The sequence below is a fragment of the Leuciscus leuciscus genome, assembly GCF_965113295.1.
Source record: "Leuciscus leuciscus genome assembly, chromosome: 12".
Taxonomy (NCBI): Eukaryota; Metazoa; Chordata; class Actinopteri; order Cypriniformes; family Leuciscidae; genus Leuciscus; species Leuciscus leuciscus.
Window position 1 is genome coordinate 12,962,931 of NC_138736.1, and position 25,912 is coordinate 12,988,842.

The following is a 25,912-nucleotide window of genomic DNA, read 5'->3' on the forward strand; positions in this document are numbered from 1 at the left end:
AGTAAATGCATGTATTTCAATGTCTGCACTACACACTTACTGGGGAACTTCTATGCAGCTCTAAAGCAATGTGAACTTTCTTACAGGAGAGATTGATGGCTTTCTGCTGGGAGATAGGGGTTACCCATGCCGACCAACACTAATTACCCCTTACCCAGAACCTGAACCAGGCCCCCAGCGCCGCTTCAATGTGGCACACTGCAGGACGAGAGCCCGGGTGGAGATGACCATAGGCCTGTTGAAAGCACGTTTCCAGTGCCTACGTCACCTCAGGGTAACCCCTGAAAGGGCCTGCGACATTATTGTGGCCTGTGTTGTTCTCCATAATATTGCCATAATTAGAGGGGAGCAACACCCTGCCCTACAAATACAAGACCCAGAGGAAGACCCCATCAACCCGGCAGATTTCCAGGAGGGAAGGGTAGTCCGGGATATGATATGCCGAAATGTCTTCACAGATTAATACACATTATATCCACCACCACAACCAACCAACCACAAAATTAAATAAAAATGAATAAACACAAAATCACAGCAATTTATATGGTGTTCTTTATTTCCTACACATTAAAAAAAAAAGAAAAAGATTTTAATATATTTTCAATACTTAGAATTCACCTGTGACCATGCACTCACCTCTAGCTTTAGTTTCAGAATCTCAATTTCCAGATCTGCCTTTTGGATCTGGCGGTCCAAGTATACAAGTTCTTTGCTGTTTTTTTCTATCTTTTTAATAAGAAGAAGTCTATATAACTCCTTAACTGGCAACTGAAAATACAGTAGATTACAGTTACATAATGTAGTTCTAAAATTCTACAATATTAAACTGTGGCATTTACTGAAAATCACTGAACTGTGTTCATCTGTGCATCAGAAGTTGATGGACCATCCTCTTGCTGTTCTTCCACACTCTGGGGAGAGATAAAAATACATGTTTATACTTAGATTTAAACTTAGATTCTATAGGCTACTCCACATAAAAAAAGGTGAAGAAATGTGAATGTGTAGATTGTTTGATAGACACATAATATTAACATTACCTCTGTAGGCCTCTCTGTGGCAGCAGAAACTGTTTCTTCATCCCCATCATCCTGTGAAGATGAGCATTTGAGTACACTTTATAACACTATTTGTAATAATTTCTGGTGTATTGAGTAGGCGACTTACAACTGCCTGTGGTTCTGTTGGGACAGGAGGCTCCAAAAGACAGATATTACCATCAGAATCTGTTGGTACCAACGAAAAACCCACCCCAAAGTAAAATAAATGGAAATATCACAAATAGCCTATATAAAAACACAACACATAGGTAGACCTCTTACATTTTATGAAGGCACTTAAATCTTCTGGAGTGACTGGCTCTGATGAAGTCCCTCCAGGAATTCCCTCAGCCATTGGCCTTCCAGCATTCAGGCTCAGGGCCATCTCCTCTGCATTTGTCAGAGGTGGTGGTGCAGGTCCTCCCCCCGTTTTGCGAGCCTCTGCCTTCTTTCTGTTGGCTGAGTAGTCAAATGAGAATGAACATTTAGACCCATGTCAAAAATGCTGCTGCACTGCTAGACACTGGATGCTATTTAGTTATTTATATGTCAAATGTTTGTAAAGTCAGGTAGACTACAACCATGATATGTTCAAGCCTTACCTGATTGAATTATGTTTTTATATTTCATTTTCAGCTGCTGCCATGTTCTTTTAATGCCTGCAGGATTGCACCTACATGAAAATTAAAATTAGGTTGAATAACATAGGCTACTGTTCTTTCACCTCTGATATTATAACAGTTGGGTAAGTTACTTGTATTACTAACTACAAATGACATCTTCAACAGTGTAATTAGATTAATGTAATAATGACTATCTCTAGGAAGTATTGGTCTACTTATTAGCCTACTAATTACTTTTTAAATCCCATATCAACCTCAACCACTTGAACAATACAAGGAGAGACAAGAAACTGCACTTTTAATGCTTTCAAATAAACATTATACAATTGCATGAATTATTCTTGAAAAAATATATCTTTTAAAATTTGATGTTAAATCCACTATTGTTTTATACAGAATTGCTTTATAGTTTATGCAGCATTTAATGCAATTACATCAGATTTTACTTTAAATTACGGAGTAAATTAAATTACAGTTTTTAGATTACATAGAAATTAAATTACACACAACACTGTATAACAGTAATTCAAATGTAAACTTACGCATTGACTCGAGCAGCTATTTTCTCCCAAGCTAACTCTCTGTCCTTCGCCGCTGCAGCCGTGTTGCTTTTTTTTTTTAAATATATGTTCGTACTCTCCATATGCTTGCATAAGCACATCCAGTTCTGCTGGTGAAAAATATGAAGACCTCTTTTTGTCTGGCGCTGTTGCCATGGTGACTCATAATATCTGCGCTCCATTGATAATGGCTTTTTATAGTTGTGGTGCACGCGCTTAACTCAGAGTCAGTCAACTCAGAGTTGATTGAACTAACTCATTTCAGCTGTTCTGTAACCGAAAACTCAGAGTTTCCCATCTCAGAGTAAGTCAACTCAGAGTTCAAGTTTTAACTCAGAGTTGGTTGAACCTCCTTATTGAAACAGGCCCCTGGTCACTTCAAATTGTTACGTTGGTTTCACTTTGTTTTGGTCCATTTAAAAAACAGCCTAAGCGAATGTTATATTTGTTTATTTTTCTGATTCATCAGAATCATCACATTACAATAAAATCAACTGTATTTAGATGGGAAAATGATTCTCATCTGTTTCATTTCATTAGCCTCCAGACTTGCTTAAAAAAAAAACAAAAAAACAGAACCATTAAAGCTATTTTTGTGACAGTAACGTCATATAATATATAATATTATAATATTGAAAGTATTGATTTTAGAAATACATCTTTTTATGTATGGTATACATAACATATTGTGCTTTTTATTTATTTATTTAAATTACAAACATTTCAAGTAGCCTACAATGCAACAAAAAACTAAATGAATGCAAGGCACTGTAAATACAATTCAAAATGTATAAACCAAAGAATAACAACAACAACTAAAGTATAAATGTACATAATAATAATAAAATTAAAAATTAATAATAAATACAGAAATTAAAGTTTATAATATCAGGGCAGTTATATGTATTTGAAAAGCTTTAAAATTTGTATTGTTTTTATAAGCTTTTTGTTTTGTGATCTCATGTTTAAAAGATATTCTAAGTATATTGTGAGATCAGTGTTATAAAAGGTAATATAGGAGGGTTTCTTTTTAGTTATTTTTGTCTTATGGATATAAAACTTCACCAAAATAATTAAAAGATTAATGATATAATTTTGTTTTTCAGAAAAAGAATTCACAAATCTAATGACTAGGCAATTTTAAATATGAATTACACATATTTATTCCATTGGCTGGTCCAGCAACCAATCGCGTTGCATCTCGCGTGGGCCGAGGTTCCGTTTCTGCTTTACTTTTCGAAATGGATGATCCCCATGGAGGGAGAACCTGGATTTGGGACGTTGGGACGGTTGTTTTATTCTCAACGATATGAAAAGTGTTGCCACTCCCATTTATTGCACATGTTCCCCCGAAATTATATTGCACGACACGTAAATATGCAGGCAAACGCGGTTGCCTACTATATCAGTCGAGCCAATAGTGCGGCAAGATACTGAAATAGGATTATTATTAACCAATCAGATGTAGCTTATTCACAACAGCTGTTACACGTATGATTCAGCTTTCGGATACGAGCAGCAGCTGCGGCGGCAGCAAATTGACCATCGCCAAGGACATTATTTCTGTGATTGTAAGTATTCATTTAATTAGAATATGATATCTATATAAAATGTTTGTTTTGTACGCTGTGTTGTTAAGCGTCTCGTTAGTGTCGTTTTAACCCTTGTATGGTGTTCGGGTCTGTAGGACCCGGTTTCATTTTTATCAAGAGAAAAATTATACGATTAATTATTTTTTCAAACTCAGACTCATTGGCCTTGGCTCATTTTCTGTGAAGAATATATATCTGAACACATTTTCAATGACCACACACACACACACCCACACCCACACCCACACAGGCTGTCCGGCTAGACCCGGGGCTGTGTACCTTTACTCCTCCTGTCAGAGCATATTGTTATTGTGTGTGTGTGTGTGTGTGTGTGTGTGTGTGTGTGTGTGTGTGTGTGTGTGTGTGTGTGTGTGTGTGTGTGTGTGTGTGTGTGTGTGTGTGTGTGTGTGTGTGTGTGTGTGTGTGTGTGTGTGTGTGTGTGTTCTTGTATATGGTTTATGAGGACACATGTGTATAATGACATGGGTATTACAACGTAAACATGGTTTATGAGGACATATGTGTCCTTCTAAACCAAACGGCTTAAAAAACATACTAAATCTGTGATTGGTAGGGTTAGTGTAGGGGGATAGATTATACAGTTTGTACATTAGAAAAACCATTACGCCTATGGAGAGTCCTCATAAACCACATATCTGAGAGTGTGTGTGTGTGTGTGTGTGTGTGTGAGATTGTAAGTGTGAGTGCAAGAGTGAGTTCTGTGTTTCTTAAAGGGATACTCCACCGAAAACTGAAAATTCTGTCATTATATACTCACCCTCATGTTGTTTCAAACCTGTAGGAATTTCTTTCTTTTGCTGAACAGAAAGGAAGATATCTAGAAGAATGTGAGTAACCAGACAGTTTTAGATACCATTGACTTCCATAGTAGGAAAAAAATATATACTATGGAAGTCAATGGTATCTAAAACTGTCTGGTTACTGACATTCTTCTAGATATCTTCCTTTCTGTTCAGCAAAAGAAAGAAATTCCTACAGGTTTGAAACAACATGAGGGTGAGTATATGATGACAGAATTTTCATTTTTCGGTGGAGTATCCCTTTAAAGGGTCAGTAAGAAGCCAATATTCTAACCGGAGAGCTAAGAGCTCAAGTTAGAACTGCATGTAATAGAAACAAAATTATAAGTATAACTATCAAACATAGTATTTTGGTTATTTAACTTTAAAATATATATTTTATCAGATATATTTTATTGTATTTTGGTTATTCAGGGTGGCCGCGGGTCCTTAAAAAGTCTTAAATAAAATGTTCCTAATAAAAGGCCTTAAAAAGTATTAAAATGTTTTAAATTCAGATTCGATAGGTCTTAAATATTTCTGGTCACATTACCGCTAAAATTTCTCCAGTCTGACGGACCTAATGTCCGTCAAATAACCAGTGAAGCATCGAATCGCGAGAATGATTCAGATTTGATTACTTAAACAGCTATTGATAATGATAATGTAGGCTTTTTCTGGTAACGCTGTTGAGGCTCGCTCTGCTTGTCTCTGTGATAGATTTTATAGTAAGAAATCAAAACAAATGAGCATAACGGCACACATAAAAAAACTCACAGAAGAAACATACTGAGGTAAAAATTCTAAATGTTGATTTTTTTTATTTATTTATAACATGTGATATAGTTAAGTAACATAACATGACGGGAGCTATTTTGCTGAATATTCTCACGATTGCAAATGTTACATTGATTTTAGTTCAATAAACAAGTAGTTAATATTAAATTATTTCAATTACTTCGGTTAAATATTACATATACATATGCAATATAATGTGTATTTCCATCACAGGTTTGGTCTTAAATTTAATTCAAAGTGGCATTAAAAAGGTCTTAAAAAGTCTTAAATTTAACTTGTTATCTGTAGACACCCTGTATTAACTGGCCGGAATTTTGAGATCGCAATAGACGTGAAGGACTATAATGCGTTAAGAGCTCGCTCAAGTACTGCGGAGCTAAACCATTTAGTGCTTTGTAAGTAATCAGCAGTATTTTAAAATGTATACGATGTTTAATAGGGAGCCAATGCAGTGTTGACAGAACCGGGCTAATATGGTCATACTTCCTGGTTCTGGTAAGAACTCGAGCTGCTGCGTTTTGAACTAGCTGTAATTTGTTTATTAAGCGTGCAGGGCAACCACCCAGTAGAGCATTACAATAATCTAGCCTTGATGTCATGAACGCATGAACTAATTGTTCCGCATTTGTCATTGAGAGCATATGACGTAATTTAGATATATTTTTAAGATGGAAAAATGCGGTTTTACAGATACTAGACACGTGACTTTCAAATGAAAGATTGGTATCAAAGAGCACACCCAGGTTCCTAACCAACGATGAAGACTTAATAGAGCAGCCATCAAGTGTTAGACAGTATTCCAGGTTATTACGTGAGGGAGTTTTTTGTCCAATAATTAGAATCTCTGTTTTTTCAGAATTAAGTAGTAGGAAATTACTAGTCATCCAATTTTTTATATCAGGTATGCATTCCGTTAATTTTGTGAATTGGTAAGTTTCGTCTGGGCGTGAAGAAAGTCCTACTATTATTCATTTCAATAATTTGTTACATTAAGATATCACAATGCAGAAGAAAAGATCTGTCTATACTTCCGTTTCATTGTGACTTTTAAGGCCCTGTTCTAAACGGCACACTTCATGTGCATCTGTGGTGTTCCACAAGACGGCAGGGTGTCCCATTTGTCATTTTAGGTTTCAGAAGGAAGCAGACTTACACCCGACAGACAAAGCAGCGTTATGTCATGAAAGCGTGGAACTGGAGAAAGACGTCGAAGGCCTAGGGTTCCATTGGGACGGGCTGTGTCTTTATTAAAACAAATCTTTACATAGATTAAACCAATAGGCCTTTATCTCATTTCCTGGTTTTGGAACGTTCGAAATCACCAAGCAGTGTACTCGCACTTCCGGTTGTTAAGTAGTTACACCTTTAGATGAAAAGTTGGTCAGTAAACTTAAATAAAATCGCGATATAGACCAGTGTCTGTCAATATTAAACCACATAAAGACCATTTAAATAGGAATCATGCATGTTCTGTGTATCTCTGTGAATGAATGGTTTCATTTACCACACACACACTGAGGCACGCATGTTTTCAGCCTAACGTCTTAACATTAATGCACTTTATCAACACAGCTGCTCTGAGAGTCACTTCAGCAGCATTTTAGCTTCATTTGAGAAAAAACGATCATATCATAAAACACAGAGAGACTCAAAGGTGTACAAGGCAACCCGTCAAAATAAAAGTTTGGTTTAACCTTTGAAGAAAGTTTGGCTTAAATCATTACATTTTAAATAATTGGTTATAACAATTTGATCAAACCATTAAAATGGAATCAAGAAAACAAAACAAAAAAAGAAACTTTTGGCAGATGCGAGAGCGAAGTAGTCCAGTGCAATAACCGGAAGACGCCGTACACTGCTTCGCGGCTACTTCCAGCGTTCTAATGTGTTGTGATAAAGGCCTATACAATATCCCTCAGTTTCACAGACAAGTCTTAAGATAGTCCCAGACTAAAATGTATGTTTGAGCTGTTTTAACTAAAAGCATCTTGCACTGACATATCTTAAAATATGTCAGTGCCATTGTTTTGTTTCAAGATGCACACCAGTCATGTTTTTTCTAAGACACGTTTATTAAAGCTACTCAAATGCTCTAATTTAACTAAGGCCTAATCCTGGCTTACTCTAAGCCCTGTCTGTGAAACCAGGCCTAAACATTACATTTTGTATTTTAGCAAATTATCTGTAATCTACTGACATGATTTTAATTCTGAAACATATTTCTGCTTCCTAGATTATTTGATCTTTTTTCCAAGATGATCCCTGCAAGTTTCGGCCAGCTGTTGGCTAAAGTGAGCAAGCTAAGGACCCACCTGCTATTTGCTCCTTCATACTTCACTACAGCACGGCTATCAAATCAAAACTCTAAACCGCATGAAAGAAACATTCTCCTGATGGGTCCTCCTGGAGCAGGGAAGACCTGTGTAGGGCGGATTGTGGGACACAGACTAGGTATGCCTGTTATTGATATAGATGACGATGTTCTCGAAAGGACGTGGGGAATGAGTGTGGCAGACAAGCTCTCTGAAATTGGTGGTGATGGTTTTATTGAAGAAGAAGGTAAAGCAGTGTGCAGGTTTGCAGCCACAGGAAGTGTCATCTCTCTGACCGGCTCCAATCCCCTGCATTCGGACGCCATACGGCACCTGAAGCGCTCTGGACTGGCCGTGTACCTGGATGTGGACACAGAAGATATCATGCAGAGACTCTCTCGAATGAAGGTGAACAGGATTGTGGGTCAGGATGCTGGTGTTTCTATGAGAGAGATATTACATTACAGGGAGCAGTTTTATGAGAAATGGCTAGATGCGAGAGTCCTTTGTGGGACGGGAGACTCCGTGGAGGACGTGGCTGATAAAGTCCTGAGGACTCTGCTCAGATATGAGGATTCAGAATCAGAGGTGTTTGTTTCAACGAGGAGCCAAATGTCAAGTGACCCCAAGTTCTTCAGTGACGTCGTCATAGAGGGTCTTCCACCAGATGGAGGGCTTTACGTACCAAAAAAAGGTTTCCCCAAACTGGAACCTTCAGAATGGTTGAGAATATCCAGCCATGCCACGAGAGCTGTGGCCATACTGGAAAACTGTATCCATCCTATGGATGTGTCCCCTGTAGAATTGAGCACAATGGTGTGTCGTGCTTACGGCCAGAACTTCGCCGATCAGTCGGTTGTGCCTCTAAAGCACCTCACTGATCATCAGTATCTTCTAGAACTCTTTCACGGCCCAACTGCCTCGTTTAAAGACCTGGCACTGCAGTTGATGCCTCAGCTGTTTGCCCACTGCCTGCCACAGATGTGCAACTACCTGATTCTAGTGGCCACATCTGGAGATACCGGAAGCGCGGTGCTGAACGGCTTCAGAAATCTTAAAGACAGTGACCGGTAGAGGATCGGCGTGCTTGTGGTTTTCCCTGAGAACGGAGTGAGTGAGATTCAGAAGCTACAGATGACAGGATTTCAGGAGGGCAATGCCAAGTCCATCAGCGTCCTGTCCAATTTTGACTTCTGCCAGAGGAGCATTAAACGAATGTTTGGGGACTCGAGCTTGATCGGACATTTAGCTGTGGAATATGCCACGGTTCTCAGCACCACAAACTCGATAAACTGGGCCCGACTGCTCCCTCAGGTGGTCTATCACTGCTCGGCGTACATGGACCTGCTTAGAAATCGCACGCTGACTTTCGGAGACCCCATTGACGTGTGCATCCCTACCGGAAACTTTGGCAATGCCATGTCAGCCCTGTATGCCAAACAAATGGGAATACCCATACGGAAGGTGATCTGTGCATCCAATCATAACTGCATCATATCCGACTTCATCGCTAGTGGCAAGTATGATCTCCGCAACCGGAAGCTGCAGGTTTCAAACTCTCCTGCCATTGATATCCTGAAGTCTTCCAACCTTGAGAGGTTCATCCATCACGCTTCCGGTGGGGATGGAAGTCTTGTCAGAGATCTGTTTTTGAATCTAGAAAGAGAGTGCATCTTTAAAGTGTCGGAGACTTTACGGCAGAAGATAAATCTGGAACTTCAAGCTGGTTGGTGCTCTGAAGAAGACTGTTTGAGGGCCATACAGGAGATGCACACTACAACAGGCTTCATAATGGACACTCACACAGCGGTTGGGAAAGTAGTCGCCGATCGTATACATGACAAAACCTGCGATATGCTCCACTGCACCTTGTGATATGCTCCACTGCACACCACGGCAAGTTTGCTCCGGCTGTCTTAAAAGCCCTTCAGTGTCAAGATATCCCACCGGATCCTGTTGAGCAGTTGGATAAACTCTGCAGCATTGGAGGCCGAGAGCAGATGCATGACGCTCTGCTGAAGTGCATGGGAAACAGTGGACATCATCCACATAAAGTATGTCAGGCTGACTATAACAAGCTCACTGATGAAGTAGAAACTATGATACAAGACTCATTTCTGAGAGTCCAGTGAAACCTGCAGTACCTGCACATGTCCACTTGATGGCAAAGTCTGTCAAGAAACCCCAAACATTATACTTCCATCAAATCTGAACACAAGGTGACAGTAAAGTCATGAGATATAGTTCAAATGCTTTTCATGTAAGTCCATAAACTAGTCTTAATTGTACTTTATCATAATCTCTCAGATGTTTTATTAATTTAGTGTTGATAACTTTATTAAAAAAGCCTGTTTATACTGATAGTGGCTTAATTGCTGGCAACAGCAAACAGTCTACAGTTACATAATGAAATATTACTTGGTGGAATTATTCTTTTTGAATATTATTAATAAAAATAATTTATTGATCATTTTTATTCCTATTGCTGTTGTTGACATGTGTAGCTTATTTCTTTAAGGGTTGAAATACAAATAAATAAACTGACAAGGCAAACCAAAAGTTTTTCCCTCTTGAAGAGATAGTTCATCATCATTCACTCAAACACTCATGTTGTTCCAGACCTCAATTACTTTCTTTATTCTGTCAAACAAAAAAAAATAATAATGAGAAATTAATCCGTTTTTTCCCCTTCATGTAGTAGAAGTCAATGGTAACCAAACCGGTTTGCTTTATCAACATTCTTCCCAATATCTTTATATATATATATAATGACTGAGCATCCTGGATTGGATCCTGTTTGTTTAAACGTGTATTCTCTTCAGAATGCATACATTTATCGAGCCGACTATGGAACCTTACCCTGGTATTCCAGAGTTCTCGCGAGAGCACAAGTTGAATTTGCTCAGCGAGTTAGATTTAGGTCTGGATTTCCAGGCTAATGGAACCTTGCGTCTACGTGGAATTGTACAGTAAGTGTCGATAGTGTTTTTAAATGTTATGTCAAGTTTTTATATTTTATTAAAGTTTGAAAATTTTAATGCAGGGCTATATAACAATATATTTACATCTACAATCAACCTACACATACTGACTGCACAAAAGTAAAAACTTAGCTATATTCTGAATTGCAACCATGAAATTGACAACACATATGGCAGAACAAACTTAATATTTATTAATATCACAATACACTCTGCAAATACAATTGTATAAATAATTAGTGGATGGATCTTACTTTATTCTTGTAATTAAATAAACATTGCCGATTCTACAAAACCAATACATACTGTAAACAAACTAGTGAATATTTGACATTTTATATACAATAGTAAGAAATAACTTCAGGAGTCTTCATAGAATTATAAGAAAGCACAAAATGAAGCATAGGCTGTGCTATAACAAAACAAAGACATTGCTGAAAAATAAAGTACTATCTGTACATGTGCCTGTTTTAGTCGTTACAGGTTTCTGGCATATCGCTCCTTTGTGAGCTGGTGCTGGGGTTTCCTTGGCCGTCGGGTACGTGTCGTGATTCCAGCCTGGGTGGTGATGAGGGTTCGCTGTGAGTTTCCAGATGATCAGGGCAGATATGTTGGTTTCCTACCAGCTGATGATTGAATCTGGACACCATGGTGGAGATGACCTCCTCCTTGTCTGGCCACTCATACTCCGCACAAAGGTCTGATAGTATGGGTATCTTAAGTACCTCATCCATGTATGGAGCAGGGTCCACAAAAACATGCTCAAATATTAGGTCCTGCAGGTCATCTAGGTACTCTGTGCAATAAAACAAAATGTATTTATAAATGTATATCCTGTTGATGATGTTGCTTGTGCACGACCAGCATTTTCATTGTAATGAAATGCAGCCAGGTTTAGTCTGCAAGTGCACAGACACAATTCAGGAAAATAGCCTATAGTGATGTAAAGTTATTTTAACAGCAGTTAAATTACCTGCACAACATTCCAAGAAATGGGAAAACCACATTTTTTGGGGAAAACTGTAGAATGTCATTATGAAATGACTCCAAAGATGAAGTCTGGTGATGTGGACTTAGTTTGGTGATGTCCCTCAAAATCCGCGTGTTTGTCATCACTTTCTCCAGCTTGTAGAATGCCTGAGTTCCTATGAGAAATGATACAAAAATTGCATTAATTACAACTAATAACTTTAATTTGAGGTTATTTACACTTCGATTAACAGTCCCTTTTAAAAAATTTTTTTTTACATGTCGTGTTGCATAAAAATAATATTTGTTTACAGTATCATACTGGCAACAAGCCACTTGTTTCTATCTCTGCTTCCCTTTAGATGATGTAGACGAGCAGGAAAGTTTGGATCCTCTGTGTACGTTCCTGACATGGTTCAGAATCGATTTCCATTTTGCCACTCTTTCTGGTCCAGTGGTTGAAGATGATGCAGTCCAGTAAATGTGGTTTTTAATGCTTCTCTGCCATTTCCGTAATTTTTCACAAGTCTTTCATCTTGGAAATGTTTTCAAGTTTCCTCACAATCCCTGTAAATAAAAATATAGACAAGCATTTTACTGCTGAGAATAAAAACAGTGATGTTCACAGTTTGCCACTACTAAATATTTGTGATATGCCTATAAACTGTCACAATTTCTTAATTTTCATATTATACCCACTTATAAATCTATGTTATTGAATAAAACCTTTTTCGATGTGCCACACATCATAAAACTGGTTGATGTTATGTTCTCTGAGGCAGAGTGCGAATTACCCCACCATAATTGGGGGGTACTGCTCCTTCACTTCTTCTATGACCATCATGGTCCACTACCATATCAATCCCCACCGTGATCGCCAAGTGCAAATAGTTATACCTTTACAAGAAGCCTATTGCCTATTTCAGGGTTTTCCTGCCTTAAAATGTGGCGCAGGTGGTAAAATCATAATAATGTATTTTAATAATAAGATAATAAAAATGTGTATTTTTTTTGTAGATCATCATATAGCCTAATGTGTTTTCCACAATTCATTCTGTTGGTGGAGCTTGGTACCTCTAGGGGGGTCCGGGGGCATGCCCCCCCGTAAGAAAATGTTGTACATTTTAAAGATAAATTCATTAATCTGGTGCACTTTGAGTCACCCGAATCCACTATTAAGGCGAGACACGGCAGGCAAAAACAACGATTTTTCATGCAGTGGTCAGTTTTGAGATTTTGGGCTAGTTTACTCCTTCAATTATGTGTTCTTTCAAGCTGCTATAAAGAAAACGTTGAAAATATACATTAAGATGTTTATTTTATTACATTTTGTTTACTTGCGGCAACAAGTTTCTCCCGAATTTACCAAGAAGTTAGCATTCCAACGCGACACCCCGAGATCCGTCTGTTTACTGAAGTCTGTCATGACCGGGATCGTTGTGAAGCTCTGAGTCTCCTGCACAACACTATGTAACCCAAATATGGGCATTTCCTTTCTATCAGTAACCAATCGTGAATGTCCAAAGGGGGATTTAAAGCTAACGACGAAATCTCATTTAGAGCTATTTAAATCTTTAACTGCCGTTTTCTCAAAATGAGTTTTTTGTCATTCTCCAGTAGAAACATCTCAGCCTATGTAGCACCTATGTACACCAAACTTTCCAGTTATACACTTAGCAGTAATCTGAAGATATTTTCAGAGGGATTTGTTAATAAATCATTCCTGGCCTGATTTATGTGACATTTTAATAAAAAAAATATGGTGGAAATCGATTTTTTAAGGCTATGGACAGTATATTTTAATTTCCTAGGTAATGAAAGCATATATCCTGAAATCCCTCTGAGTTTTTATTTTCTTCTTGTGTGTAAACAAAATGAAAAAATAATTTTGCATCTATCTACCGAAAATATATGCAAAATCGTACATATTTAATGAGATAATGCCTAATTTGCATAATTAAACACAGGCGCGTCGTTTTTGTATAGCCCCGGATCTCAAAAAAAAATAATTTATTGATAATTATTATTAGGCAAAGTGGCAAGCAGCACAAGTCCACGAGCCGTGAGAGCAGGGCGTGGACAGTAGCGCGAGAGTTAATGAGTCACCTGAATTCAAGTTCAAGCACCGGTTTCAAGTTTCTCACGGATGAAGTTCGGGGGCGCGCGCGCCGAACCGGTTTAAAACAAAAAAAACGCAGTCAGCACCGCCGCACAGTCTTCAGTCACACCAGATGTTGTCAGGCTATATGTCAGTAAAACTCAGAAAAACTAACTTACTTACGTCGTGACAGCCGTTTGCTCGCGGCGCGCACTCTTCAATCACGCGCAAATGCGGCGTGCCCTGTATCATGCAAAATAAACTAGCATGTAACGTCGTGTTCTGTCGTCAATTAAGTATTGAAATAACCAAAAGGGAGATCAAAGCTGCGTCAAAACTCTATGTCGGGGCTTTTGTATTCCTTATAGGCTACAAACACATTTTGGCGTAGCCCTACTCAATTTTCATTATTAATATTCTAATATTTTATCAATATTGCAAAGTCATCAAAACTGACTAAATATTTTGTGACCAAAAATGTGAAAAATAGGCCTACATCTAGCCTAAATGATCGTTCATGACATTCTTTTAACTATAAGCAACCCAATTTGTCTAGATCTGTATTATTTCCTTTGTATAATGTGCTTAAATATTGCTGCGCAGTCGTGTGATTTAGTCTGCTTGATTAACATTATTACAATGTATTCCTATTTAACTCTGATATGTAGCCTATATATAAGGTCCTCGAATGTGTTCGAATATTTCACCAGCATCAGCCTTTTCACAGTTTCTATCACTCCGCTTGTCTGTGTTTGCACAACTTGCATCATTAGGCCAGTAATGGTGACAAGTGACTGTCTTTATGAGTGAACAATTGAAATTTAATTGAACTTATTTAATAGTGCCAAAAACATTGATTAACTCAAGAAAGAAACAAGTTGCTGAAACCAATCTTTAATGCTAAAAAGTTTACATCTATGCAAAATAATCCTTGAAAGATTTCTCATTTAAGGCCATTCCTGTTTGGAATATGTGGTTGTGTATTGTCAACAATAAGCAGAAACATTTTGCATTTCCATTTTATAGTGTGGATCATTAATTTCAACATTTATCCTCATTCTCATGTTTAAGAATCTGTTATCTGCTTGACAAATAATTTATGCTACTGCCCAATGACATGCTTTTAAAGCTATTGTTATCAAAAAATGTTGGCCTTCAAAGTTCAAACACCTTAAAATGCACATATGTAGGTCTGAGAAATCCAAATTTTCTCGGGGGAGCATGCCCCCCAACCCCCCTAACTACCTCACATTTTAATGTGTGTGTCTGTGTGGTAGTATGCCATGGTGTGGCTGCAGTGCCAGGACTGCATTTTTTAACCAGTCTGCCCCCCTGCATATAGGCCCAAAATATACATTATTCTCTGTATCGAAGCATGTTATCTTGTTACCCAGCCCCTGATGTTTTGGGCTCAGCCCCTGGTGTTTTTAAAACCTAGAAACGCCCCTGCCAAAAAGTAGCCTATATGTTGGCAGCACCATGGTACAGAGGTATCGTAGTAATAGATTTTAGTTTGATATATGGCCTACCATGAAATTGAATGATAGATGTATACAACATATATAATTTAAGATACATGTCAAAACAAGTAGTGTTAGTGAACTGATACTATTTAGGTTGGGAAATGTTAATGTCTTTAACTTCAGCAACAACCAGCTTCACATACTATCTATGATGGATTCAGTAAAGTCCTTCTTTATCACTGACGAGCGATGACGAGATGCCTTTATGCGTGTTTGTTTCTATGGGTTGTATTTCAAGAAAATATTCACTTCGCCCAGCGCTATTTTAAGTTCTAACGTGTTGCGTGCTGTTTTACTAAATTAAAACACGCAACAAACGTTTAATTGCGTGTCGTGAGTAATCTGTTTGATTGTAAGATTCTTTACAAAAACAAATGACCTAACCGAGCTATTCACTCGTGAATCGTGCATCGTAACAGTGAACGGAAAATACAGGACACATATATTAAATGAAATATTTCTGAGTGCGGTAATCTACCTCATCAGACAGGGATTTATCAGTCAAATTGTACCGGCGAAAAGCAGAGTTTTAGGGGTCATGGCATGGGTGAGTCATGCCAGCAGGATCAAATGAGTCGACGCTTCGTGAATCGCTTACCGAAATTGGCTTGGTAAATCGATGGAACCCTGGGCCATTGTATAGGTATTTGGCCATTGGTTAACATTATCCAATAGCCAGTGCTGTCTCAGTGACGTCATGTGGGAAAAGAAGGTAGTTTGGGGAAGAATTTTTACAGTAGGCTATATAGGCTACCTTTTTGGCGGTGTTTGTTATTTTATTGTTAAGAATAATTAGTTGTTTGCTATGTAAAAACATTTTGCCTATTTTTTGTTCTCTTGTAAAATCATAAAAACAAACAACCATGTTTGTAAGATAAATCTTATTCTTTTACTGGCGAATTTCACATTCACATGTACAAATTTTCCTGCAAAAACCCTGCTTTATTTCCTTTAAAAAGGAAATTAAACATTATATAGAATCAAAGAACATTAATAATAATAAACTTTATTTTATATAGCGCCTTTAAAAGTTGCATCTCAAAGCGCTTTACAAAGACGGACAGAAAAGATACATTAAGATAAGAGGGGGGAAAAAACATAAATAAAAAAATAAATAGAATCATACAATCAAAATCAATTTAAAATAAAAAAATGTATATTGATTCTGACTGCAAGTCCTGATGAAACAAATTTAGGAGGTTACAAGCATTGATTTAAAATGACTGTGAGGGGAGGTTGAATCTTAGCACTAGAAAGTCGCTGCAGCAAAAGACTTCGATATTCTGAGCACGGCTGGCACGCAGGTCTTTGAGAGGACACACAGAAAGACCGCGTCAGGCAATAGAGGACAGCGGGTTCTTTCTCACAGTGTTACCCATGGGGCCACTGATCTAATTCTAGCTGCGTCCTGATTCCTCTGTAAAGGGCTGGACGTCTGAGCTCAGTGCAGAAGAAGTGTCACTAGACAGAGAGAGCTATATGATGTCCACATTTACATGAACATTAAATTAGTCTCAGTGACTAATAATCATGAAATCCTTGTAATGGCTTTTCATACAACATAACCAGGGACTAATGGTGCTCTCTAAAATGCAGGAGGAGAGAAATTAAAGTGAGCTGGCAGTAGCATTTGGAACAGGAAGGTCTACCAGGAGAAAGTTATCCGTTAGCATTCATCTCAATGGCAGTTGCTTAGTTGCTTAGGTGTAGATATGACATACTAGCAGAAGCTAACAGGCCCATGCTAACCATCTAAGTCTTGACAACTTAGTTTGGTTTGTCAGTTAAAGGAGATATTTTAGAGATCTTTAGTACACAACTGGCAGTTAAAACGTAGCACCAGTTGCATTCTTTATACCCAACATACATAATGTATGTATTTAGCCTAAATACTACTGGCCCACTTATTTTCATATTACCTTTTGTAAACCTCGATCCAGACCAAGACTGGTCACACTGTATCAGGTCAGTAACTAGTTGGCATGTCTGTTTTTATCAAATTTAAATGCCTTAAAGTGAATAGCCTTTATATAGCCTTATTCTGTTGTGTTCAACCCAGTTCTGAGAATAGAAATGACTGTATATTCCACAATGTCAATCATTATTATAGCGCCAAAAGTGTGCCTGCATGTGTTCAGCGATTAGAATATAAAGCTTACAAAATGTTTATCATAAACTAGCGCTGAGACTCAGACCTAAATTTACAGTCGGGTGCCGCTACTGGTTAGCCTACTGTTCTGATAGGGTTACGGACAGCAAGGGCAAAACAATTCTGAATGTAAATAATAAAGTGAAAACAATACAACTTTAAGATAGCATACTGAGCAAAATGAAGCCACAATTACAAGTGCCCCATTCATCTCCATGTTGTAAGAAATTCAAAATGTCACTGGATTTACATTGCCATGCTCAGTTCTTTGCGCACACTAGATGGTGTCAGACACACTCAAACAGAAAGAGATTACCAGCCATGATAAGACCTATACAGGAAATTACAAACCATACATTCAAACAGATTTATTTTCCACACAAGACCTCACTGTAGCTAAGAATCCAGTTTTAAATGACCTGGTTTGTTAAGTAAAGGTTAAACAAATTTCCATGTCATTAATGTCAGATCCAAATATGTGCAGAGACTTTATAATTGTCATTATCCTAACAAATGGAAATCCTCTTAATACAGATGGATAAAAAAAATCAATAGTTAATATGTTTTACACTGGGCAAACACTGACTTTTACACTGAGGAGATGCAATGCAAAGGTTGTGAGTGTTTGTATTGGGTCTGGGAGCGACGCCATTGCTGTAGCACAAGCAGTTGTGGGATTTGTATAGGGCAGGGGTGAGTTTAGCCAGAGGGTAGTTGACTGATCCCAAACGTCCCATGTTGCTGTGACCCCCAGTATAGCTGAGGTGGCAAAACACAAATCGCCCAGCATAAACAGCCCTGAACAGATGTTACTTAGAGCTTTTGCATAGAGCAGAAGCCAAGGACGGTTTTATACTTTTTTTTTCACTTCTTCAAGATGGGTTCATTTTTGAAAGTCCTGGCTACAAGGAAGCAATTGAACATTTCCCCTGTTATTGACCTTGAAATAAGATTCTGCCACAAACTGCTCTGAGACAAGAAGGTTGAGGATCCAAATGCAGTGTTTATTGAACAGGGTAATCCAAATCCAGGCAAGGTTCATACACAAATAAGCAATCCAAACAAGAACAGAAAAGGGCTGAGGCAAGGAGAGAAACCCACGGGAATAGGCAGAGAAACAGGACACAAACATGCTCAGAATTGCAGTTCAAACACTAAACAAGACTTCGCAGGGAATGAGTGTGAAAACCAGGCTTATATGGGGTGAGCTAAACAAATGACATACAGGTGAATGTGATCATGGCTGATTAGTCTGGGCAAAGGATTATGGGAACTGTAGTTTGTGGATGTGTGGTGATTGTCCGGGTTGGAGTGCCCTCTGATGGTTATCCCGGGCACTCTCACTGGTGATCGTTACAGATACAGCTGAACACTTGTGATTCCAAAAGGAACTAAGTCACAAATGCAAACATGCCTTTAAATAGCCAGTTACAGTTTTTAGCAATATTCAAACTGTACAACGTAAAAATTGTTCAAATAAAAAAGTATGACTGAAAAAAAAAAAACAATTCATGAAACAGCAATAAAATGCAACATATAAAAATACCTGACATTCTAAAAATATAATAAATTGTATAAAATTACAATTAAATCATGTGACAGCTTGCTGCTTTTAAAATATGACTCAACATGACATTTATAAATGTATATATATAAGCTGTAAGCTATATTCAGCTAGAATTTTAATTTGGAGGACAATTAAAATAATAAATAAATCATCATCATTTATTACATACAAACTGTCACACTTTCCCGCCAGCGATCAGTTGTCATGGACACCCATCAGATCATCACACCTATTCGTTACCTTTCAGTTGTCGGTCGATGTTTGCGTGTTGTGTGTGTCTCTGTTTCACACACGCACTGTTACACCTTTTGTCTGTTCCTGTGTTTATTGTTTTATTAAAATCACTTCGAATCGGATCCTGTGTACCTCCTCCGTCTTCATCTTGTGACACAAACATACAAAACTAATGTTAATAAAGTAAACCTTCTTGTAAAGTGTTACTGAATATTTCCCGAGACATATAGCTCTTGTGATAAATTCCCAGTGTAACAACTTGCCTCAGCCTCCATTACATAAATGGGACTCTGAAATGTCTGTCTACTGAGCATTGTGATGACAGGTAAGCAAGAACCAGAGGATCCGAGCCATTTCAGACTCAAATATAGCAAATGAGCAGAGGAAAGAGCGGACAGCAATTCATCAACCCTGTCGCAAGTAAAGTTACATGGCACAGTCAATTAAACAGATTTATGGTGAGTGTTGTCCCTTGTATTTTGAGATAACAGGCTGCCCTACATAACTGTTAGAAAGGATACTTTAAGGATTAGACTCATCCATCCCACATATTTTAGAAATGCTTTCTGTGGCAGCAGGGAAATGTCAGAATCAGATTGATCCCGTGACCCTAATTGAGACAGAGGTGGGGGTGAGGCGTGATAGACAGTGACTTCCTGTCTCTGTGCAGTCCACTGAGGCATCTCGCCGTCTTCCTGTCAGATTATGTGTCCTCTGCTATGACCTTCATTCGAGAACAAGCTCTACCATCCACAAATGGATCTTTGTGGAATTTGTATGTTTATAAGTATAGAATAACATAAAGTCAGATGGTCATTATTGCAAAATAAACCCTGACAGGGTGATCAGGACCCTTGCAAGTGGAGGAGTCTTGCATATGGATTGAGATTTGACAATTAACATTTCTTATGGAATATTTCAGCCTTTATTGTAAATGATTAATCTGTGCACATCGTTATGTATTTTTTTAATTCATGTGCCCTCGTAATCTCAAATTCAAAGCTGAATCCGAAATCGCATCCTCTTTATTATATCTGGCGAAAAAACAGTATGTGTTGTATAATATACAATCTAAAACACAGTTTAACAAGGCCCGGTTTCACAGACATGGTTTAGATTAAGCCAGGATTAAGCCTTAGTTCAATTAGAACATTTAGGTAGATTTTATAAAAAAAAGAAGAAAAGAAAAAAACAAAAAAAAAAACATAACTGGTGTGCATTTTGAGACAAAACAATGGCAATTAAATATTTTAAGATATGTCAGTGCAAGTTACTTTCAGTTAAAACAGCTCAAACATGCATTTTAGTCTGGGACAAGGCTTAAGTCTTGTCTGTGAAACCGGGGCAAGTATCTTAGCACAGTATTACAAAAAAATAGAAGTCGTAAAGTGCCATAAAGGGGTGTATTTAGCAAAAATAACCATCCCTTACCTATATTAACATGAATGTGGTACTTAGAGTAATCAGGTACTGGTAATCAAAGCGCATGATTAATTACATTTATTTGTTTTATATTTGGGGTCTATATAATCAATGTTTCCGTAGTAACTAAACATGGTTCCCTTCATCTCAGTTGCATAAAATTTTGTCACTTTTTCTACATTTTCTATCTATACACACACAAAAAAAAGGTGCTTGATTTGGTTGTTCTAAAGGTATAAAAAAAAAACACACACAAAAAAAAACACATATGGTCTTTGGGGTCAGTATGACCCCACATTGAAATGAATGGGAAAATAATATTTTAAAAAAATAGTTTTTTATTTTTCATTTGTCAAAAAAAGAAATTTTCCATACCACAATGAAGTCCTGGTACTAGAGCACAAATGCAATGTGAACATGATCACTTGCACACACATGTATGCGCGCACACAAACACACACACAGGTGTGACTCCAATAGATAGCATTTTTTATAGAAATCGACAAATAAATCAGAAAATTCTCACACATAAATGAAGGCCTGGTACTAGAGCAAAAAAGCAATGTAGAATAATCATGACACATACACACATGCACGTGCACGCTCACAAACACACACAGACACACAGGTGTGTTTACTCTTAACTCCTGTTCCTATCTGCCTATAGCTGTTTGTTTTTTGTTTTTAATTACTTAAAAAAAAATCTTATTCTAAAGTTAATCATTTTACACATTTCTATTATTATAATAATATGTAATTGCAATCAAGTCTTTTCTTATAGTGGCATTACTGCAAATTTATATAGCATTATTGCAATAAGACACTTCAAAAGACCTCAGACAACAACTAAAATAATTCTAAACTTTGACAAAATACTGATTTAATGTATTTTAAAATGTTTAAATAAATATATTCATAACAAAAGCTGTTATAAGAGCAGTAAGTCACATCCAGAAAATAAATGGATCTCTATGTGGCCTCTGCTGGAAGTATATGGTAATTACACTTTCTGGCTAAAACTATATTATCTACAAAAAAACATCTAACCAGATTTGGCAGAATTATGCATCTAACACCTAGATCAATATCCAGAAACAACTCATATTTAAATTTGATCATCATTTATGTGCTTTTTTTTTCATAAAAAAAAAAAATAATATGCATGCTAATGGTTTAGTAGGAATTTTGCAGTAAATATGTAAAAAAGTACTTCATATCCCCCAAAACACAGCATAAATATATAGATGAGAATTAAACGGAAAAAAATGATACATAATTTTTATTATTAAAATGCATATTTTTTGTACAATCGCTCTATACGTTTGGGGTCATATAGACCCCAAAGATCATAAGTGTAAACAGGAAACAAAGATCATATGAGCATTATGTTTTTATTTATTATTTTTATCAGCCACGTATTAACATGACAATTTTACAGCCCTAAACACAACAGATTATTTGTTTACTCTCTGTGTGGATGGGAATGTGAGGTGTAGGAGTGAGCAGAAAGACAAGGACGGTGGTGATTCAACCATAGCCAGAAATCTGATTGTGAGACATAATATTATGTGGATACACAGAGCCTCACGGTCACAGGCTTGTCAATCTCACCACATACTCTATTCAACTCCATCGCCTCTGATTCAGATTTCATCTAGATAACCCACACACCACCCCCATTTAATTCAAGCTGTCATCAACAAGGTATCCTGGAAGCATTTTTCACCTTCAGACTGAAGTAGCAGTATGTGCCTACTAGCTAATAAAAATGTGTACTTCGCACTTTCAATTTTGCATTTCATGACATTAGTCCATGGGGGGCCAGAAAGCCATTAAAATGTATGTGCCTCATTAATGTAAAAGGTTATTTTGAGGACAGTGCAGAGCATTAGATTATTGTGTGATGTCTGACAGTGATTTCTCAGCATTTGCTCTGACATTATTAACCAAATGACAAAAGACTATTTAGAATATGAAGGCTATAAAAAAATATAAAAAAGCTGATGAATAGGAACAAAGTGCAAACAGCATGAATATTACACATATGTTGGTTACCTATTACATTAAAACATTAATTATGTGCTCATTATGAATGCATTGAAGTGATTTTTACACTCCCCTGAGATGCTCCATTATAGTATACGAAATAATAATGATCATTCATTTCTTTACCGAAATTTAACATTCTGTTGAACACAAGAGAATGACCTGAATCTATTATACTGACAATTTCTCAGGTTTTAATGAAATAATTTAATCTAACGGGATAGTTCATGATGGAGCTACGCATCAAGCTGACGGTAATTGATGGCTTTATTTTTTGCAATGAGAAGTTGGCGAATGGTCAATGGATGTAAATGCCAGATTTAATTGTGTTTGCCATTTGTTTATTTGATTTGAAGGTGATTGCAAAAAAACAAAAAAACTGATTTGATTTCTGTTTGCAGACCAGTTGTATACTTTATGAGACTGTCTTATTCAATCTCATCCCACCCAATGTAATCATGTTATCTAAATGCAGTCTAGCAACCATAAACACCCAGCAAATAGACCTGATAATGACCTGTGTTTCTCGTTTCATTTCTTGCCCGGAAAGTAAAAAATTGACATCAGGTTTTTTCTAGTTAGCTAGTATTTATCTGTAAGTATAAAAAGGTCCCTCCCCGAAAGAAGCATTCAAGCATGAAAAGTGCTGAGGGAAATCAATTAAGGAGGCCTATAGGGGCCAGAGTGTTCAAGGTCTCCAGAGCTCACTAAAAAGGCGCTCCACCAACTTACTCACCGCATTATAGCAGTCTGATGCACTTCTGTACACAGATACAAGGACATTGCCAAATACTCAGGACTGGAGAGTGTTGTTAAGAATATATCATTGAAAAACTTTGATTGATCTTAAAGGGATAGTTCGTCCAGAAACGAAAAATGTATCATCATTAACGCACCATCATGTTGTTTCCAAACCTATAACTTGTGAATGGTAACTGTTAAGCTGCCAACATTATTCAAAATATATTCTGTTGTGTTCTGCAGACACACAAAAAAAAAATCATACAGGTATGGAACAACCTGAGGGTGAGTAAATGGTGACAAATGTTAAATTTTTCGGTGAACTATCTCTTTAAGATTAATACTTTCGCAAAGACTTTCTCTTTCCTGTTACCACTAGGGCTATTTAGAAGGCACAAGAGGTGCTGATAGTGATCAAGATGTGTCTACGCTAATTGTCACACCTTTGGCACAGTGGGGGAAGTTGTAATCTGCTGACTGGCCCGTTTAAATGTCTTTGATCTGGGTTTTAGTCACATGGTCAAGGATGGGATAAACGAACCCAGCAAGAAATTTTGCATTTAAAAGACGTCTAATAGCCGTCCAAACACAGCCCTTTATAACTACGCTTATTTCCGTAGTTGGTATAAGTAGCAGTGGGTGGTAATAGACAAGAAATTTAGTTCTATTCCATCTCATTTAGTCATTCGGCAATCCTGCAGCCTGAACCACTGTAGTGAAACCACCCTGACAATACTTTCCCTTAGGCTACATTTACATCAAACCGGATAGAGTTGAAAATGGAGTTTTCATTTAAAAACGCTCTGTGAGTCTCCATCCACATTAGCGTTTTCAAGCGTTCTACAAAAGTTTCTCATCCACACTGAAACGTAACAGACGTAACATAACAGACACAATACCGGTATAAACATGAATATCGGTTCAATATGTGTCACATGACTAAACATAAACATAAACATTAAGGGTTGAAGCTCAATTCTGCTGGGCTGTGGCCCTCCAGGAACTGAGTTTTGCACCCCTGGCATAGTTAGTTATAGCATACAACTTGGCAAACTCATGGACCCAAACTTTTTGGCAGGCTTATAGTCCATCTTGACTATAGCCAAAAAGCTTTATTAGAAAGACTAAACTAGTTTTGGGTGAGCACCATGCCTCGCCAACTACATCAACACCAGACTAACACTAATTAAGATAAACTGGCATCGACCAGCATAGAAACTGATTTTAGTCGCTGGGCTTTTAAACAGGGAAAACAGCATCAATGCTTTTAATAAGGAGTTAGTATTTTTCTCATGTTCTAGGAAAAGTCATAATAAGCTGCGGGCACATTGACCTGTTAATCATGTAGCCTAATTATCAGGACATAAGGATGAACAGAATAAGTGCGGTGAGACAAAGTGCAGACAGTTCATCTAAGATATGAAAAGCCCTGAAAGGGAAGCCACCAGCTGAGCCATTTGATCTGCTAATGTGCAGTCGAAGGACAGAGTGACATTTTTGCCACAGATAACAGTTGAGTATGGGGCGCCGTTTGTAAAGCGGCTCACGCTGAAAATAACAGCAACATTTTGTCACATTTAGCTTCAAACAATGTTTAAAAAACTAGTATGAATTTTTGACGGTCACTTTTTACCACATTTACAACAATATTTGTCAACTTAGAGATAGTTTAAATAGTTAAATCTAAATATGAAATGTTACACCTAAATGCTAAATCTAAATGTTAAATATAAATCTAAATGTTAAATATAAATATAAATATAAATGTTAAATATAAATGTTAAATATAAATATAAATGTTAAATATAAACGTTAAATATAAATATAAATGTTAAATATAAATATTAAATATAAATCTAAATGTTAAATATAAATCTAAATGTTAAATCTAAATGTTAAATCTAAATCTAAATGTTAAATCTAAATGTTAAATCTAAATCTAAATGTTAAATCTAAATCTAAATCTAAATCTAAATGTTGAATCTAAATGTTTCGGGTGAAACTAAATATTTAAAGGGTAACTAAACCCTAAACCAACTTTTTTTAGTTAATGATCTGTAAGAATGGGGCTTTATTAGTGCTGTTCATTGATTCGAGTAACTTTTTTGACATTTGGGTATAAAGTGTTTTAATTTGACAATATATGGTGTAAAAACGTCTGAGTGCTGCCCTCTTCAGGTTGAACGGTGGCTACTGCAGTCGAATTTTCCTATTGGATGTTTGCGGTGGCAAGTGACGTAAGCGGTGGCAGATGACGTAAGCAGGTTCCAGCTCACCACGCCCTTGGTATGAGCTAGCATAGATTTATCTGTATTTAGTACAGTGGTCAGGAGGGTACGTAGGTGTACTGTTGCTGGTTGCAACAGCACTGCTGGACTGCATAGCTTTCCAGCAGACTTGGAAATTAGGAGCCAGTGTTTGCATGCACTTGGCCTGGAAGACCATGAGTGTGAAACC

The 25,912-nt window shown here is 37.2% G+C and overlaps 1 protein-coding gene and 1 pseudogene across 2 annotated transcripts; one reads left to right on the top strand and one right to left on the bottom strand.

The window, feature by feature from the left end:
* Nucleotides 1-845: 845 nt before the first annotated feature.
* LOC309510675 (uncharacterized protein) lies at nt 846-2,584 on the bottom strand (the record flags this gene model as incomplete). The annotated part of the gene is made up of 6 exons (XM_082185548.1): nt 2,206-2,584; nt 1,643-1,713; nt 1,323-1,499; nt 1,168-1,226; nt 1,041-1,091; nt 846-911 (listed from the first exon to the last, which is right to left on the bottom strand). The coding sequence occupies exons 1-6, from the start codon at nt 2,403-2,405 to the stop codon at nt 846-848; spliced, it is 624 nt and encodes a 207-aa protein (XP_082041674.1). The 5' UTR covers nt 2,406-2,584.
* Nucleotides 2,585-3,762: 1,178 nt separating this feature from the next.
* Nucleotides 3,763-10,195, top strand: LOC309510494 (threonine synthase-like 1; annotated as a pseudogene). Its single transcript has 2 exons — nt 3,763-3,794; nt 7,647-10,195. The product of its transcript is annotated as a threonine synthase-like 1 (transcript).
* The last annotated feature ends 15,717 nt before the right edge of the window (nt 10,196-25,912 follow it).